At 36.3% G+C, this 19,516-nt stretch overlaps 1 protein-coding gene across 3 annotated transcripts in view; it reads right to left on the bottom strand.

Annotated features, from left to right (window-relative positions):
* Positions 1-162: 162 nt before the first annotated feature.
* The window catches only part of gabrb2b (gamma-aminobutyric acid type A receptor subunit beta2b), a 225,016-nt gene continuing 205,662 nt past the window's right edge, over positions 163-19,516 (bottom strand). For all 3 annotated transcript variants that reach the window (XM_077591974.1, XM_077591976.1, XM_077591975.1), the window contains 7 exons: positions 18,117-18,337; positions 12,664-12,746; positions 8,304-8,441; positions 6,157-6,309; positions 4,697-4,941; positions 4,189-4,329; positions 163-4,028 (listed from right to left, as the gene is read on the bottom strand). In XM_077591974.1, coding sequence (XP_077448100.1) covers positions 3,684-4,028; positions 4,189-4,329; positions 4,697-4,941; positions 6,157-6,309; positions 8,304-8,441; positions 12,664-12,746; positions 18,117-18,337 — 1,326 coding nt within the window. In that variant the 3' untranslated portion in view covers positions 163-3,683. The remainder of the gene's footprint in view (positions 4,029-4,188; positions 4,330-4,696; positions 4,942-6,156; positions 6,310-8,303; positions 8,442-12,663; positions 12,747-18,116; positions 18,338-19,516) is intronic.

The raw sequence follows: 19,516 nt of genomic DNA, 5'->3' as shown, positions 1-19,516 counted from the left end.
GGTTTACGAAATGGGGTCAAACATTTTGGAACACCCTATATATTTAAGTCCCATTTAATTTGATCATGAGCATAAATTAAACACGAGCATCCATAATATTCTGTACATCTGGACCGTTGCTTATCACTATAATAATAAATAAAAGAACAGTTTGAGGTGAAGAACTGTATACAATATTTATTGATAATGTTATCATTTCCATGGGTTTCCATTGTAAAGACAGACATTGGCTTTTATGGGGCATATCTTTGAGAGGGATACAGTTTAGAGTTCCTGGGAATGTTCTTGTGAGGGGCACATACAAAGATTTGTCGAGGTGGATGGTGTTGAGAAGGTAAGAAGGATTGATGCCGCTCGGATTAAAAGTCCAGGGCAGCATGAGTCTAAGGCTTCTTCTGTGAGTGTGTGCAAAAGTACACTGTCACCAAGATGAGTCATTTAGGCTTTTACGTAGCTTGTCAGTATGTCCTTTCTCCCGCAGAGACGATTTCCGAAACATTTCCACAAACCTCGAGAGCCTTTTGCAATCTATTCACAACCACAAAGAATCTCCAAACTTTGTACAAGGGTATCTGAAAGGCTTTCAAGAGCATACATGTTCAGCTTTCAGAGCCCTCAAGACAATATACTGTAGTCATTTTGTATAGTATAAATATGTGAAATTTAGATTGACAAGATCTTGCCAAAGAGCGTCTTTGCACTGTTTGTTTTTTTCCACAAGTAGAAAAATATCTGAAATGAAAAATGCTGCGATGTACAAAGACATTAAAGTGTAGAACTCATGAAATAGACTTTACATGCCATTTGTCAGTGGACTCTGCAGAGACAAAAAGAAAGAAAGAAACAAAAAACCCAAAAAGCACTGTTGCCTATAAACATCCATCGCATAATCTCACTGCAAATACAATTTGCAAAGGGCCACATTTAAAATAATAAAATGTACCACATTTTTAGTGAAATTAATTCAAGCAATTCTTAAAGACAAATTATAACGGTGCCGAGGAAAAAGCTTTACTTTCCTATAAAGTATTTAAGTAATGTTTTAAGGATTTTAAGAAAAAAAAAACAGTGAACTCAAACTTAATTACATTAGCAACCAACAGCAAGTGTTGCTCTCAAGACAACCAGAAATCAATAACGCTATGTTCACTCTGCGGATCTTGATGCTTATTTAAAAAGGAAATCCAATCCTTTCCTGTTGATATTCGGGGGGAAAAAACATTCCCGACTTCTAACGGCTGTGCACTGTAGCGACACAGATGCGCACTCAACCAATGTTTTTGACGTCTGCCAATGTTTTCAAACAATGGTGGCGTTTGATAAGTTTGAGTGATGTGAGAGTTCATACTGTACTTGCAGCGAATACTGATGGTGTCAGTGTACCCTGCAAGTTGCACCATTGCCTGCTTTTTTGCATTGTTTGTTTGAGAGGTTCAATTCAAAAAGCAACATATTTCTTAAAACAGGATCTCCTGGAGCATTATCTATTGATTAAAAAAATGCTTTAAAGCTATTGTCACATTGCTTACATTGTATGTATAGCTAATAACAGCCATAACATCCATGATTAATCATTACTGCAATGATAAAACAATTCAGAACAAAGAAAACAAAGTCTCTAAAATGCTTTCATAAGTCTCTGACAAACCTACGAAATAATTTTTTTCATGTGAAATATTCGTAATGTTAATAGAATATATTGTACTCACCTGAGATGATTTGAAATTGGGCCTAATTAATTTAATCAACCTTGTGTTGCTATAAAGTAGGTCTAAAGGTAAACCCTTATTTTTCTAATCCTTATCATTATGTATGAGTGCATTACTCCTAAAAGGAATATATTCTACATTCATGATTGCATGTTCAATTTTGGCAACAAAACGGCAGGAAAAAAAACTATGCAAATAAAGCAACAGGAACAAAAAGTGAATGAGTGACAATAAAATATACTATGTACAAAGTTTAACATCTGATTAGGCATTCTATTTATGTTATAGTATAAATAAATGGTAGTGAAAATCTCATTTTGTTCAGTTCTGTAGAAAGCTTAGATGTGTTTATTTACAGCAATTATATAATCTATTTGATAAGTCATGTTATGCCCTTTATTTACATCCTGGAAATTATGTCTGGCAAATGACAAATCAACTTCCTCACTAATAAATACACTATGATTATGAAATTCTATACTGCTAAAATGACCATGTGCCATTTTTCATTATCTTGAACAGCACAGTAATGGTTGAATGTATAATCCTATTGATATGTAAACACAAGCTTCAAGGCTCAAAGGGCAAACATAATAAATAATTGGTCTCATTTCAAAACATGTTCCATTAGCAGGATTATGGGCAGGAAAGTAATGGATTTCTGATATTTCATTTTCAGAATAAACTCTCTAGAACTATATTGACTACTAATACTAAGATAGATTTGGCTTATTAAAACTAGTTGATAATTTCTAAATTAAAGGCAATGCACAGTGACTGTTTAAGTACACACCAGAAATAAGAAGTTCTCACTTTTATAATCAATTATGCCATACAATAGACCAACTCAAAATGTTTGAGATGTTAATATGTTTTGGGAAGATATTTCCTTTTTACAATTGAAAAGAAAATATTTAATACTATATTTTTACTTAAATTCTTTCCTATTGTAACTTTAAAGTTATCTTTTTTCCCCAAAATATTCAATACGTTTGGGGAAGTAGGCTTTATAATTGAATTTGTTTTTTAAAATGTTTTAATAATGTTGCAAATAGGATTGATTATATATGATGTATAAGTACTCTAAATAACTTTACAAGCACCAACATTAGAATTATGGTGCAGCCGTTATGGCTTTTAAGATCTTCTGTGCAAAATGTTTTATAAAATCCTTTTTCTAACAAACTAGTACAACCACGTTAAAAGTATACAGAAATACTGGTTGTTTTTTTTAGTTATGCTTTATGATCATTTCTGCGATTTTATTGTATGACCAGATTGGAGAAGTAATCACACACTTATGAGCATGATGGGGTGATTATGTATTTAGCTGATATTTGTGCTTTTATGTGTGTGCAAAACATTCTTTACACAGCAGTATTAAAAGTCTCTTATGTGTCCTGATGGAAACATGAATTAGTATAACACTGTGCGCATTTATACTTTTTGAGATTATTTGGGGGGAATTCATATGCTGCAGCTACATAAAATAAAACATCTGGTAAATGTGTATATTTGATATTGATAGAAAATATCTTTAAAAATAGCGTTAAGTAAAATAATAATTTCACCATTTCATCTTAGATGACCTGTTTCACAAGTTTTAAACTACAAATAGTAAAACAATTAATTTAAAATTCAATCTTCCCCCTTGTTCATAAGGTTTGGCAATAACTGACAATACTTCAAACAATACAAAAAATATATATATGTACAGTATATGAAAAAAAAGCCAATCACACAATGTGTAATTTCAAGAAAAAAAACAATAACGTTAGAACAGGCACCTTTATGTTTTTCTCCCCTGTGTAAGTTTTTTTTTAAAATAAATTTTGTGTACGGTAAGTCAGCAAGTGTGTTTTTCAAAAGGTATAATGTATGGAGTCCTGGGTGTAGTACGTCGGTCATTGTTACGACATAAAATTAACGCACGTAAATAAAACACAAGAACAAGTAATTTGTTCGTTTGCTGTCTTAATTGACATAATAAAGCCAATAAATAATGTTGAAAAAGGAGAAAACTGTTGGGAAGATCATCCGCGACCATTTGTCTATGGAGTTGACATCAGTCAAGTCTGGAATATTAATCTTGAGCTGCGAAGTGCGCCTCCTTAGTCGACTTTTCTTCGTCATGTGACGCTCTAGTGTGTTTCGGCCAAAGTTGTGGCGGGCTAGCCCTGCTTTGCGGTATTGCAAGGTGGAGCTGTCATACGTTAACATGGTGTTCCGAGGGTCATTCAGTCCCAAAGCCAGCTCTGAAATTCCCATGTCGTTCTTGATATCTAAAGTACTCAGCAAGATATTTTCATGTGGGTCCATCTGTTGAAAATGGAAACTTTTTTTCACGTCTATTTTAGTCTACTAAGTATAACGTAACAGGTCGCGTACCTTGATATGATTGTTTCAAAGCTGATGACATTTTTTGACTTGTCTTACCAATATGTGCCACATCAACATGCAATGTGTCAATTTTCATTACCTTATTTTTTTGATCCCCAAGTCCGATGGCTGCATCATCCATAAAGATCGGTTCCCACATTGAGTCATGACCATCGAGATCTCTTTGTTTCATCCGCGCATATAAGGTGTCATCTCGTCCAACCACACTACCAACCAGCCACTGCAAGTGCACACACTCACAATGGTTACTTATAAAAAAGAGTAAGGGTTTTACATGTGTACATGTGTATAAGGTGGCAATGACATGTGATTTATCCTGTACAATAATTGCTCCTTCAGTTCACACGAAGCCACAAGGTTAATACAAAATGTTTCTCAGGGGATTTTAATTTATTAAAGAGGATGGACTATGTTATTTTAACCATGCAATATTGTGTAGCCTCAACTGTGTTGGTAATAAGACATTTAGTTAAACCCAATATTTCAGATTTTTACCAGATCAAGTCCTTGTAGATGTTCATGCATCGCCCGTATTATAAAAGTATTCTCTTAGAATTACTATGGTGAGCTATAAAAAAAAATCTTACCTTGTTTGGGTCCATTCGCATCTTTTCATTGTTGGCTATAGCGGTCTTTTCAGCTGCCCTCTTCTGACGCTGTGGGCCTCGTCCAAAAAAGATGTAGTTGACCAGCGCGTACTCCAGTAAAGCCAGAAAGACAAAGACGAAGCAACCCATAAGGTACATGTCAATTGCTTTGACATAGGGGATTTTGGGGAGAGTTTCTCTCAGATGCGTATTGATTGTAGTCATGGTCAGCACAGTCGTAATACCTATTGTGTTAAAAAAAAGACACACGCAAAAAAAGAAAACAGTTTTATAAAGAAGTCACAGGAAATTTTGGAGAGTGCTCATGATGAATTGCAACAGCAGATTTAGCAATGCTTTTCTTTTTATAAGGAAAGTCATTTTCACTTTATTGATCCTATAGAAGACCATGAAACCTAATGGCTTACCCTTCTAAATTGAAATCTTTAATTTGGGGGAAAACAAAGTACATTTTAATTGAATAGGTCAACCTTGGTCTTGTTCATTAGGAGGGAACTCCAGCTGAGAAAAAGTTTAGATGCTTTCAAAAGCTTCAGCATGGTTAGTAGATTGATTTTGCATTTAAATGATCTTGTTTTAGTTATAGTGGCTTTTAAATAAGTATACTAAAATAATCATGTTTAGTATGATTCAAATACTACAGTGTCTGTGGGCAGTGTATTATTAGACAAGATTAATTAAATATGGTGTCAATTTCGGGAACGTTTCGTGAATACTCAGTACATTTGGTAATAATTAACTCATTATTATACATGTGCCACAAAGCGGATTATTGAATAAAATAGAATCGAAGCAAAAACATAAGTTTGTTTCAGTCATAAAACAAGTTTTGTAAAACATTTGTCATACAGATTGAGGGGTGACTCAATTTTGTGCCACACAGCTGACCCGTTTTCATGATGAGGCATTAGCTTTATTTTATTAAATCCTGTCGAAGCCCCCGACCCCTGCCCACCACCAAATCACTAAATGCAGCTCAGTGTTCAATTAACAAAATTGCCTTGTCCACTAAATCGGGGATTTGCGTATGCATCAAAGAAACCTTGCAAGCGATGTTGCGATTGACATAAGCAACATTGACAAGAGAATATCGTCTTGCCAAAATAGTGAAAAATTGATGATTAAGATCAACCGAGTTGCGAATCATTAATATTCTTGTTTTGATGTGGTCTGTTTACATTTCCTGTAATACGTGTACATCAACATCGTATGAACTGGCTGCTGTTTCTGTTATGAGACCTTTTGAAAAATTACCATTGAGTCGATAGGAGAGTTTCTTGCAAAATTTCTAAAATAATCATATAGATTGAACCTTCAGATTAAAAATCATCTTGTCAACAACACATACAGTATAGAACTCTTTTGCTTGGTTCTATGGTCTCAATTTTCGTTTGGATTGTTTCAGGAGTAATTTCCCCCAAAAGGGGTGTTTGACTTACCGAGAGCCACCCTGGCGGCAGATGCGTCGTAGTTGATCCAAAAAGAGACCCAGGAGAGAATGGTGATAAGGATTGAAGGCATGTATGTTTGAAGGATGAAATATCCAATATTTCGCTTCAATTTAAAACTTAAAGACAGACGTGGATAAGATCCTACAGAGTTCATAAAGGGAAGATAAAGAACACATTAATCACCCAATCTACGTATATCAAAATTGGTGCATAGTCTTCAAAGTGCTTATAATAGACACTTGTGATTAATGTTTTGCACAATTAAATATTTTGTTAAAATTGTACACCATAACAGTAGTTATCATTGCCAAGAAAAATAAGTAGTTTTTTTGTGTTATCTATTTTTTTCTTGTGGTATCTAAAACCTAAAGAAATGAGATTGGAAACCAGAATGAATTGGAAAGTTGTTTGAATTGGATGTTTTTGATTTAAAAATGAATTGTTAATAGTCCCACTGGAAAAGAAGTCTAACAAGACGTTCACATAGAACTTCAATTTACTTGAATGTCATGTAGAAAGAACAGGGCTAAAGGGACAAGTTTTACACCTATAGAAATGAGATTGGAAACCAGAATGAATTGGAAAGTTGTTTGAATTGGATGTTTTTGATTTAAAAATGAATTGTTAATAGTCACACTGGAAAAGAAGTCTAACAAGACGTTCACATAGAACTTCAATTTACTTGAATGTCATGTAGACAGAACGGGGCTAAAGGGACACGTTTTACACATGAACACACTTAGGAGTCTGTTGGGCTGTGGTGTACATCTGCTATTTAATTTAGTTCATTTAAGAATGAGCCACTGTGAGTGTCACTAAGGTTTAAGTTAACATAATAAGCAAACACAGCAGGTTGAAGGGAACACTACAAAACCCACCGGTGTGTGTTATGCCTTCAATACACTGACATTGACTCTCCTTGGCTGTAAAGTTGACAAACGTATTGGATAAAGGCCATCCCTCTGATGAGGTTCGCATGTTTGAACAATATCAGACTCCTTCCATTTTGCCTTTGACATCATGCTAAAAGGGATTCCCCATGCTGAGTGTATCCCAGTTGATTTAAGTCACGGCAACACTTGGGCTGGTGTCCATAAATTACATTCATGGAATCGACCAAACACACAGGCTTTTCAAATATTGTAAATTCATGGGCAAATAACTTTGGAGTTATAGTGCCTTGTAACCCTTTTAGGTAGGAAAAGTTATTTACTGTATTTTTATGTCTCTGCCTGCCTGCCTGCTTACACTTCCTTGTCTGCTCTCACGACCGAATCATGAATATGGAAGCATGAAAACCATAAATATTTCATTGTATCAGACAACACTGCTTTTGTTTATTGCTTTTAAATAAGTCATGCTATCTTCTGTTATCTCAGAGGGTAGCTCCTGATATAAACTCTGTTTGAATGTTTTCATCTTGACAAGCCATAGTACAAGCAATTAGCAGCATTGGTATTTTTGTATCCATCCAAGTGCAGCCACTAAAGGCAATTTGCTCACATAGCAATGAAGCAAAACAGTAAAAAGCTACATTAAGTCCCCCTTTCAGAGCTGTTACTTAATAAAACTTAGTTCTTGTGTGAATTAACAACAAAATAGTCAACTGCTAGTTTTAAAGCACTGTTTTGAAAGGGATCTGGAAACTCTCTTCACCCTTTAAAGCCCAAACAGCTAAATAATTGACTGTCAGTTTAAATTCCAGTGATTGCTAGCCACCGATTCAGGGTGTCCTCCACCCTGTGCCCATACTTGGCTGGGATAGGCTCCAGCAGCCCCAACAACCTTTGTGAGGATAAGTGGCATGGAAAATGAATGAATGAATTTAAATTCTTTAAATACTAAGCCTTTGAAGGTCCCTGGAAACAAAAAACTGCATTTCAAATATAATTTGTCATAAAAAAACAGGTTTAATTGGTGAAAGAAAAAAATACTCAAAATTCATGCATCAAATATGATATCCTTGGTCAGTTTTCAAGGTGTTTTTGTTTTTTTATTTTATTTTTTTTACTGCTAACTGAACCATCAGTGCCTCTGTTGCGTGCTCCTAGCAGTAGACTGCAGTTTGCATTAATTGATAGCATAGATTTTTTCAGGGTTTACAATCACGAGTTTTTCTTCTTCATTCTCCTTACCTGTCGAGAAGACAACATTCTTAGAGATGAGCTTGTGATCGACAATAGAGAACTGTGGCAGTTCAATCTTGTCCACGCCGGTTACGGCATTGTTGCCTCCTCGCCAATAGAACTCAATGTCATCCGTTGTGTAACCATCTGTGACCGAAAACAAAGAAAAGGAAAGACTTAGTGACTACAGGATAAAGTACCAGATTGTGCTACAACAGCTGGAGCGTAGTATGCTCCATTTGAAGCTGTTGGTAAAGAGGAACTATACAACTTTTACAGTTAAAAAGTTTTAATCTCACACGTTAGACTAGCACCTATCCTTTAATAACCACATAGCATGCGTCAAATGTCCATACAGTTAGGAAGTTAAGAATTTGATCTTATCATGCTATTCATCACCCTAGCCAGAAATTAATCACACTCTTCATGGACAATCTTTTTTTTTTTTTTTTTTCAATAATTCATCACCTCTTTTAGCAAGGCAAGTGTTCACTGATTTTAAACATTCACCTTTTAGACTGCCTCGAACAAACCATGCAACATTTTGAGTGAATTATGGAAAAGATTGCCAATAAATAATGAACTAATGTTAAACATATGACATTACTTATGTATAGTAGCTGAGGAAACCCCTTTACTGCATATAGTATATGGTAGATGGGACTAAATCTTTGAGTCAGCCTATTATGTTGTGTCCCAAGAGCAACTAAATTATTAACATGCACAGAAAGAATGATTAAATAACCCAGAAAGGCATCCATTTTCATGTCTAGAAGCGAGTAGAATCCTTGAAAGGGACAAAAGTGTTTTAATATTAATCTGAACCAAAGTTATGCGCTTTTTTTGCTTTCATTTTGGCCAAATCAGTGGAGACGTGGGGAGAAATGTGGGCAATGGGTACAAGCAATAAATCATTAAGAAACATGTTACTTTTATTTCCTTCACAGGAAAAATTCTACTTTAAAAGTGCAACACAAACCATGAAAATGGCTTTCTTCATGATACATTGCATTTCAAGGATTGTATATTATTGAAACACTACCGAAAGGACATGCAAATTCTATTAAACCCATTTATTTACACTCGCTCAGCAATGTAGTTTAATACAATGGCTATTCAATTGATCCTCCTTCCAAGGGGATTAAACTGTAAGGTTTGCCATATGTAAAATGAGCTTGAATTATGTCTTTGTGATGAACAAAGTAATATCAATGTGTAGTGCACCATCCAAATGGTTTGACAAAGATGTTTCGTTTGTCAACATACAACAAGTGCATATTAAATTATGATATGACTGCGTGTTTGGGGATTTGCACGCCAGATGAGTCAGTGTTATTTCATGCTGAATTGTTTGTGGTATTTTTGCGTGTGTTGCTGTGATGAATGATAGTGTGGAGATTAAACAGCTCGCAAACATGGATGAGTGTTCGCATATTTGTGACGTGCGAGGCTGACGGAAATAGGAAATTTATTACCAAGCTTTCTTTCCGTTTCTTTTTCACTATTGTCATTGAAGAGACTGTTAGAAATAATTAACGCGACAATAAAACCAATGCTAACAATTGTCTTGTTCACACCAAAAGGAACAACTGAGAGCCCTTAGTTGAATTGTACCATTCGGTTGATGCCATCAGGAGCTGCTGGCAATTAGCGTTTCAAACTCATTAAAATTTCACAGAGCAAGGCACCAAGATGTCGTTAGGTTTGGTAAATTACTGCTCTGCTCTTCCAGTGTGTTTATAGTAGTACGTGATTTTTTTTGGTATGAACAGTTCAGTTCATAACCCATCTTGAAAGTTGGTGGGGATTCTAGTGTATTATGTCACTCAACTTAGTCACAATCCAAAAAGGGAATAGAAGATTTTTAGCCAAATCCCTCCAGTTTGCCATTTTGCACTCAAGTTAAATTACAAATACATGGTAATTTGTTTCCGTCAACCTTTTTACCTCGCCGTTTTCGCCTCCATCCTGCCTGCTCTTCTTAATTAAATCTTGACTGACCTATTTAGTTGGAATACATTAGTAAGCCTGAGTCTTCTTCATTGAAGGCTGTGAACGCCCTCGCACTCTCATACATTTCTTCTTCCTTTTGATGAAAGCCCCCCTTTATGTTTGCTGCTTTCAAGTGTACCCCCACAACGCATTTCACCAACCTCAGAACCTCTAAGTGGGATATGGCCTACTTCACCCAACCGGGTAAATGCAGCATTGCAATTGCAGTAGCGGCAAATACAAAAGCCTTCCAATAATATCTGTGAATATTTGATGTATTAAAAAAAATAAAAAATACTTAGTGTTAGTTCGTGACACAATACATTGAAATTTGAAGAATTGTAGTCATTACGAGCAGCATGAACATAAAACTCACCCAATCAAAACAATTGAAATAATTTCCTTCAGAAATGAAATTGAAATGTTTAGCATTTGCCTGCAAACCAGTGATTTGCATGACATCAAAAAAGAGTCAGACATACAAATTAGCTAGAGTAGGGTGAATAGGAACTAACTCCATTAAACGTAATTGTCAGAGATATTAACTTGTCCCATCTGGGGAAGATAAAAAAAGGGATGCATGGAAGCACAAAAGGTCCGTGAATCCCGCCGGGCCAAAATTAAATGAATTTTTTTGTGATTCCATCTGTGGAGATAACCATACAAAGGAGGAGCTATTTAGCTGAGACATCTGTGGCATCTGCATCTGACTTCAGGCTTTTTATCAGCTCAATATAAAGTGATTCTGCCATTGATTCCTAACGATGGTCAAAGGATGTCACCTTACGAGAAAACACTGGCATCTGATGTATAAAAAAGAAAGTACCATTTTTCTTTTCCCTACCACAAAGTCCCCTATGGCAATACAGAGACTTGAAAGTCAACATTTATTCTCTTTGACGAATAATGAATGATGCCAAGGGATTTACATTGCAGGTGTGCATCAAACTTTTTTTTCTTATTTTACAAATACACAATGTTATTACTGTTCATAAAAAAACTTTGAAACATTCTTATGAGAGTTCAAAGTCACTTCAGTGAACTGGACTATGATGTGAAAATTGGGTTTCAAATGCTCCTTCATGCCTGACTGCAGCTTTGGACTCTCTGTGACATTCATTTACCGAAGTGAATGCACCCGTCTCAAGTGAAAACTGAGATGTTTAATAAACAGCCAGTTTGCATTTCAGCTCTACGCATATGAAAACATTCATGCATGGCATGCAAAAAAATCAAAATATTCCACCTAGACTACTAACTGACATTTTTCACTGAGCTGAAGTGACCTGACTTAATTCATTTTTGAATCTGGTTAGTTCAAAGTGAATAAAAACCTTGTGTCCAATTAAAAACATCTCAGATTTCTGCAGCGAACAGAAAAGCTGCATCTGGTAACGACGGCAACGGAACATCCAAAGATGAAAAATATTAAGGGAATGCTACTTCAACTCTGACGTCGGCGCATTCTTTGGTTTTACGCGGAAATAACCCGGACGTGTGTATTTCCGAACTGTTTCAGTGACTTCAAGTTGGTTTCCATTTGTGAATTGCTTTTGCCTGTCAGTACCCTTGAATTTTCAATTCCCCACTGCACTGAAGAGCCCTCTGCATTCACACGGGCTCGAGCTAATCAAAAAGACAAAGAGTAGTTTCTGGCGTTAAACGGATGAGTGACCATACAGTGTTCATGATTTATTAAAATGGTTCACAGCTGCTGTAGAAGCAGAGTTAGTGTGACATTTTTTTAACAGAAAACAGCTTCATGTTGTAGTAAGGGCACCTGAATAACGACATACAGTGGCGTGTCGTATCACAGTGACCCAGAACTTAAGAGGTTAAAACACATTTTAATAATTGATGCAATACGAGTTGCTCACTCTGATGTGGCCTGTGCTAAGGGAAATACTACCACGAAGAGTCATGGTTTACGGATGCGTGACCAAGAGTTAAGTTGCTTTAACTAGTGTTGCAAAAGAATTTGGGTGACAAGAAATGGCCTCATATTTTGAAGGAAAATAATGTTTTGTTTTCCCAAAGAAAATAGAACTGAACTAAGTATAAATAACTAAAAATGGTTTAGCTTTTGGAGGGGTAAATTATATTCATGTGAATATTGAAAACAGCATGCGTTCTTATTCGTGGAAAATAAAAGCAAAACAAAAATGATGCTGTTAACAGTTTACACCTTTGAGAACACTAAAATGTGGATAAAATAATCATGGAATTAATATTTTAAGTCATAGTGAATCATCTTTCCTTAGTATATTCATCCCATGTGTTAAAAGTACTTCCCTCAAACAAAATGAAGGCAGAAAATCTTTGCTATTAGTCAATATAGAACAAAAAATAAATCTGTGAAAATAAATGCTCTACTTACAACTTTCAATCTCTAGGGTGCAGTTTTGCTCATCCAGTGGATATCTTCGGAGATCCATCATACAAGCAGCAGTGGTGGTGATCCTGAAAAGTAAGTGACATTGAAGTTTCTTTCTTGCATGGCTATACATTTGAGAAAAACTTGACCTGTGCCCTGTAGACAATCAAAAGTGGGGACCTTGTCTTAAACTAGAAGTCACAGGTATCTAAGCATGAGGAATGGGACCTTGGCTTTACTGCAGATAGAAAAAAAAGATATGAAGAGATGGTTATCGCCATCTCAAGAAGGATGATCTCTGATAGTATAAATTGACAAGAACACTTCAGTAGAATGGATAAAAGGTCAAACAGCATCTGAACCGTCTTTCCCTTCCTTAGACAGGATTACATTTTTCACATCATGACTATCAAGTTAATGTATGAATGCATGCATGAAAGCCAACAGTAACATTCCACTCATATAATAAAATGCGTATGACAGTTGCCATAGCAGCTTCAACTGTGATATAAAGAGGCACGGATAGGTAGCATGATGACAACAGCAGCCAACCATGAGTCAGTAGATAAGCTTCTGTTGTCCGTCAGGCTTTGTAATAAGAACATAAGGATGAGGCAGTGAGTAATAGCTTTCCATTCTTCCTCTGGCTTTCCTCCTGACTGTGAACTGGAGTTTCACAAAGAGAGTTGTTACGGCGCAGCAAGGAATGGCAGGTAATCGTGTAGGCACAACTGACATCACAGATAAATGTGCCCCAGTAGAGAAGCTAATAACGAGTAAAAGTGTGGAGATAATCAACCAGTGAGACTCTTGGCCTAATCGGACTCTCATCATCAAGAACAAAAAGCAACTCCATGCCAATAATTTAGCTTTTCACTGTTTTTGCTTTGATTAGACATCCACTATTCAAATACCTTTACTGAAAGACTTAGTGAGAAATCGTGAAGCATCTGTCAAGAGTTTTGTTTAATTCGATCTTTTATGAGTTGATGTAAGTGATAGATTGTGGTGTGTTTCAATTTTAGATTACAGTGGGGTATCTTTGTGGTGAACACCCACGACTTGATAAATAAATTGTTTGGACATGACAAGGTCAGGTGGACTTAACGTTTCTTGTCTCTTGTCTCAGTCAGCAATTCTTCCACTAGTGTGGATTTGCTGCTGGTAATGAGTCCGCCAAGTGCTTAACCAAGGAGTAAATTACTGCTTACTTTCTGGCAAGTCTCTGATGTTGTGTGTATAGATGGAGCCAGCGGTGTAGAACTGAGAGACGAGAACCTCTGGCAGACTCTTTGGGAAGATAGCCCAGGTAATGTCAAGGTTATCATTGTTGTAATATGTGCAATGAACTGCTGGGTTGTGCAGTGATGAAAAAACCTGATGTCTGCACATTTGTTTGATTGGCCCCAATGAAGGTGAACAACTTCAATGATTAGCCAAGATAATAGTTTAACTGCACTTTATTGACACCTATTACTACAGTCCTACTAATCGGGTTGGTGGTGTCATCTTGTGGGATCTTAAAATGTTACAGAAAGAATGTAATCATGAATTAAGTTTTTTTCTGCAATTAGCATAAGAAACAGTTCATAGAAAAATGCAAATTTTCGGATAAACACGCGCATGTATAGGCATGGGTACATTGCACGTTTTGTCTCTGTGATAAACTTTTGATTTGAATCTACATATGATCAAAATAATGATACATTATCAATTGCATATAAAGATTTAAAAAAGTCAATTGCAGCGTAAATCCACTGATTAAATAATATAGAATTTTAGCTAAGGGTTTTGACCTCCTGGCGAAGTCACCACCAGACAGCAAGTGAGCTCCATATGTTCAAACAACATGGTGGACCTCAAACCAAAAGGTCAAGTAATGGTCAAGTTGCCTCACATGCTCACGGCTGTCTTTAACATTTAGGTCAGGGAAATTTCTGATGATTACAGGTTTTGCCCACTCATCTTAAAAATGCCTGCTTGGTAAATCCTTGTTTTTGTTTACACTGCACGTCTTTTGCCTTGCAAGTAGATCACCTATAAATTTGTCTTCTCCTTACAAAACCCCCCATCTCATTTTGTTTCTTGTAATGTTTGTCCACAGAAAATTTCAAGACATTTATAAAAAAACATTTGGTCTTAGTAGCTGGGTACTTTTATTTCGACCGCTAACAGATAGTTAAAGTTGATGCATGAATTGCACCATAGCTAATACCCAATCCTACGGATGGTTACGATGCATTATTGAGCAAGTTGCAAAACACTTCCGTTCTGTCATTTATTCATCATACGCAAGGGTGTGCCTCAAAGGCTTGAGGATGCAATTTGAGTGTAAATGAATGTCTTTTCATCTAGACTGGATTGCTCATAAATTGTTCAGAACAGAAAGATGAAGGACACACATAATTAGAAGGAACAATGTGATCTTTCCCGTGAAGCTCGTAGTTGCTATTACCTTCTTATTTCAGCGACTACACACATTGTCAAAGTCTTTCGCCTTACTATTAGTAATTTAGAGTATATTTTCCTCAATGTATAATATAATGTATCAAATAATATCCATTTTGGATTACAAAATGCAAAGCTTCTTTGAAATAAAGAAAGAGAGCTGCCTGATTTTCAGTGAATACAACAGTATATAGATAGTAGATTTAAAGGTCAGGGCATGATTATTGTGCCGTACAGTATATTAAAAATTTGAGTCCATAAAAGCGTTGTTGCCGATGTCCTTTAAACCATCTCAATGAATCTCAGATTTTAATTAACAAAGAAAGTAAGTACTGTTAGTATCTGGATATATTTATAATGTGTTTGCTCTGGGTTCATTCGTATCTGCTTCAATGGACTTTGCACATCCAATTATTAATCCATTGTCAATGAAAAATACCATAATGAAAAAAAATCAAACCACAAATTATATCTTAGCAAATGTTTGTGCAACAGTGTTGTTTAAAATAAAATGCTGTCATATGCATTTGGACAGTCACACGGACTTGCTTTTGACTCATGATTTTCTTTCTCCCAAAATTCTTTTTGATACTATTTCATTAGAACAGCAGCTGGTAGCATGGCAATGTGATGTCGACTTGAGCATTATAATAAAGCTATTACCATTACCAGTGGCAGAACAATTATGAAAAGAACACAGAGTGCATTGATAATCCACGGGCCTCCTGAGGAGAGCAGGAGGTTTAGGAATCATCACTAAAAGAACGGACGGATGGGAGGCGTGGTGAGGGGATGCTAAAAATATATATATTTAACACTTAAACACTGTATTATAGCTCTGTGCATAATCTTATTTTGTTTTAGACCCAGTCCGCGCCCCCTACAGCCTGGGCTCAAGTGCGATAGAACCCCTTAAACTCCGACCCTGACTATTAATACTTCATACATAGTGCTTTTCATTTACTTACATGAGTTAGATCATGGCAGAAGCAATATCTAGAAGACTTCTCGACAGAGAAGAGAAATATAACTTTTGTTTACCAAGTTGGACCATAATTTTGATTTGCAAGTTTGTCTTAGTTTTGCATATGAATAGTTGTAAATAAATACACTTGGTCTATCCACACTCACATCATACATGCGTTTATTCGCATTGTGGACCACAGTAATTAAAGTGAGTTTTATAATCGCTGTCCGTTTACCAGTGGGTCGACGCCTTGCTTTATTTAATGAAGCCAAGCAGTAACTAATTATTTAATATCCGTTAGGGGCTTTAATACAATGTGAAATATCTGTACGCGTGGCCATTTTGTTAGAAGAGCAACTAGCTGATCTCATGACCCAATTCTGGCCATCCTACTTACATGATATTGAGTGTCAAGAGTGATGGATTTCTATCCCCCAATTTCATGCTAATCCTCCACTTCATCCAAAGTAATATTTTGTGCTGACTTTAGCACGACTTCCGCTTTTTATGGCCAAGCAAATCCCTGCAATTTTGTATATGTCATTTGCATATTAGGATTCAGCTGTACCGGGTCCGACGCAGTAGATCATAGCTTTAAATTAAATGACATGATAATATTCTGTTTCAGCATAATCTGATCCTGAAAATCTGTTGGTGTATCTGAACTGATAAGCATCAATCCTCATTTATTTTGTCTAGAATGTCAATTTAATGTTACTTTTACGTTTTTTTTGTTTTAATGTTATTTTTTAGTAAATGTCAGTGATTACTCAATGTCAATCTCTTGTTTGATTCCATTGTTTAACTTGGCTATTTATTAATTTATCAAGCACACCTCCCACCCCCCCATTAGGATTAGACGTGCCCTCAGATGCATGACTATCTCACTCATACAAATGTTTGTGGTTTTAGGGGAGGGTTCTGTATGGATCAGTGGTGACCGAGGCCGTATTGGGTTCTCATGTTGTCTTTTAATTCATTAAAAAAGTCTTGTGACCAATTTAAATGGATTTGTGCACTATATTTGAGAAAAATAGACCTGTGTGCATAGAAATAGCATTTGTCAAGTTTATTTAGGACATAAAAATGGGAGCAGTGTTGTGTTTATATTTTGGCTCAGAATGTCCTGCTTCAGCACTTCTTGATACAACATTGCATTTTACAGCTTTTCTTACTTTATGGCTTATTTTATGGAAATCTTACCTGAATAAGCAGTAGCTGGATTTATTTGTTTATTTATTGAAATACATCGAAGATATTTTAGCAGATTGCTAGTATTTAAAGTGGGATATGAATGTAGATCATCAACATGATTTGTGTCTACTCCTTTCCTCCGCATTAATTCTAGTTTCCCTCAGCAGTGCTAATGCTTTGCCATAATAGCCATTAAGGAGTAGACTTTTCAATAAGCTTTTGCTAGAGTTTGGGCATCTGAGGCCTATTTTGCTAAAGGAACTGATGAGACATAAAAGTGGAGCATGAACTGCACCGTCAACGGTAAGAATGAAAGTCAGTCAATTAGGTCAATTGTTTTAAAGTCGTTGGAGCTCTAATGGAGATTGGACAGTCATTTTGCTAAAGGTCAGATAAGAATCAAAAGCTCAAATGAAGTATCTTTAGAAGCATTAAATGTTTGTTTTTTTAGTCTCAAGCATTCATTCATTCGATTTCCATGTCGCTTATCCGAGCTGTGGTCATGGAGGTGCGGGGTCTACTGGAGTCAATCACATTTTTAACTATGGGAAGAAGGTAGTGTAGGCCATAAAAAGTATGCCAGACAATCGCAGGGCACATAGAGACTCAGTCCAATCAGCCTATCGTTCATGTCACTGCTGTACCCAAAGAAACTCCACACAAAAAGGCCAGCGCCCCTGTAATCTTAGAAATCTTTGGCAAGACGTATGAAACAACCCAGACACCATCACGCGAGTCTTAAGCCGTTATTTAGAAAATTTAAATTAAACACCTCGATCCAGTGATTAATCGGAATTTAGAAGAATTCATATATAAAAAGACAACTGGGAAGTGGGTAAAAACTCACCTCAGACCATAAAGCACAGTGCCATCGGGGTGCAGACGGATCATTCTGTTTTTCACAGTGACACCGTGGACGAAAGACTTCTTGTCATTGAGGAAGTAGGTGTCAGGCACCCACAGCTGGTCTGCCACGCGGTTATCTAAGGTGAGGTTGAGGGGAATCTCCGAATAGGACAAGCGCTTATCTCGCCAGGCCTGCTGGAAATACATGGTCAGAGTGTAGTCCTGGAATTGAGAGAACAAAGGAGGGTGTGTGGGAGGAAAATGGAGGGCATAAAACGGTAAGACATGGATGAAATGAAGTGTGGATGTAGGAGAAAAGGGAATGAGGGAAGATAGTTACTCTTAAAAGCCAGCATTTTACAAGGAGCTATGCTCTGTGATACTTTTACATAGCCGGCTTTCGTTTTAGAATCACATTTGCCTTCAATATTAGATGAAGCCCACTTGAAATACAAGCTTAACAGCACAAGTACCCAAAAACTGAAATGTTAGGAAAAAAAATTGTAGCTACAGTAGTATGCATTTAAGGCACAAAAATCTGCCTCACTCTACTACCCTAAAACACAAATGGTTATTTGTAAATTATTTTTGCAACAAGAAATGAAGACAATGATATTTCTCCTATGATACTAAACAATAAATCAGCCACATATTCTCCCCTCAAATTGAAAAGATTATTTGGCCTCAGTGGTACCCATCGATTGGTGATTAAGGCATGATATATTGTTTTTCACTGCTGCAGGAAGTAGAACAGACAAAAAGCAGAGTTTAGTTTAGCCTGCTGTAAATTTTGACATATTGTTGATTGGTAGAAATAGGATAATTTGCTATTACTGACTGTGCGGCAAATATATATTTAGTTGATACATCTCATAATACAAGCACAGTTGTATGGCAAGTTTCCCCTCTTAAAAAAAACTAGCACAACTGAATGCTTCTGAAATTATTGCTGTGCCAACAATTCTTGAGTTTTGTTAGAATTGATGATACTTTTTCTGTAAAGTTTCCAGAGACATCCAGACAAAGATAAAACATGTTCATAATTCATAAACAAACAGAATAATTCATCCCCACCCCTTTCGTTCTGATAAATCTAGGACACCCTCAGCGCCCACAATCATTCATAAAAAGCTTCTTTTTATACAATCAATAACAGCATAAACTTCCTGCTGCAAAGAAGTTTCCCCCCTATTTCTGTCATGAGTGACATGCCTACTTCCTGGCCTGGTATGACAACAAAAACATGCATTTTTGAACATGCCTACTAGTTACAAATGAGATATTTCACAGCACCTTGGGGACTCCTATTCCGCCCGCGGGCGTTTGGGTAGCAGGAGCCATTTTTATCCATTTCCAATTTGATACATTTTGTCATACTTGTGGCTTATGTTAAAGCTTTCT

This window comes from Stigmatopora argus, chromosome 22, assembly GCF_051989625.1.
Source record: "Stigmatopora argus isolate UIUO_Sarg chromosome 22, RoL_Sarg_1.0, whole genome shotgun sequence".
Lineage (NCBI taxonomy): Eukaryota > Metazoa > Chordata > Actinopteri > Syngnathiformes > Syngnathidae > Stigmatopora > Stigmatopora argus.
The sequence above is the reverse complement of the archived record's forward strand: the minus strand, read 5'-3'. Positions and strand labels throughout refer to the sequence as shown.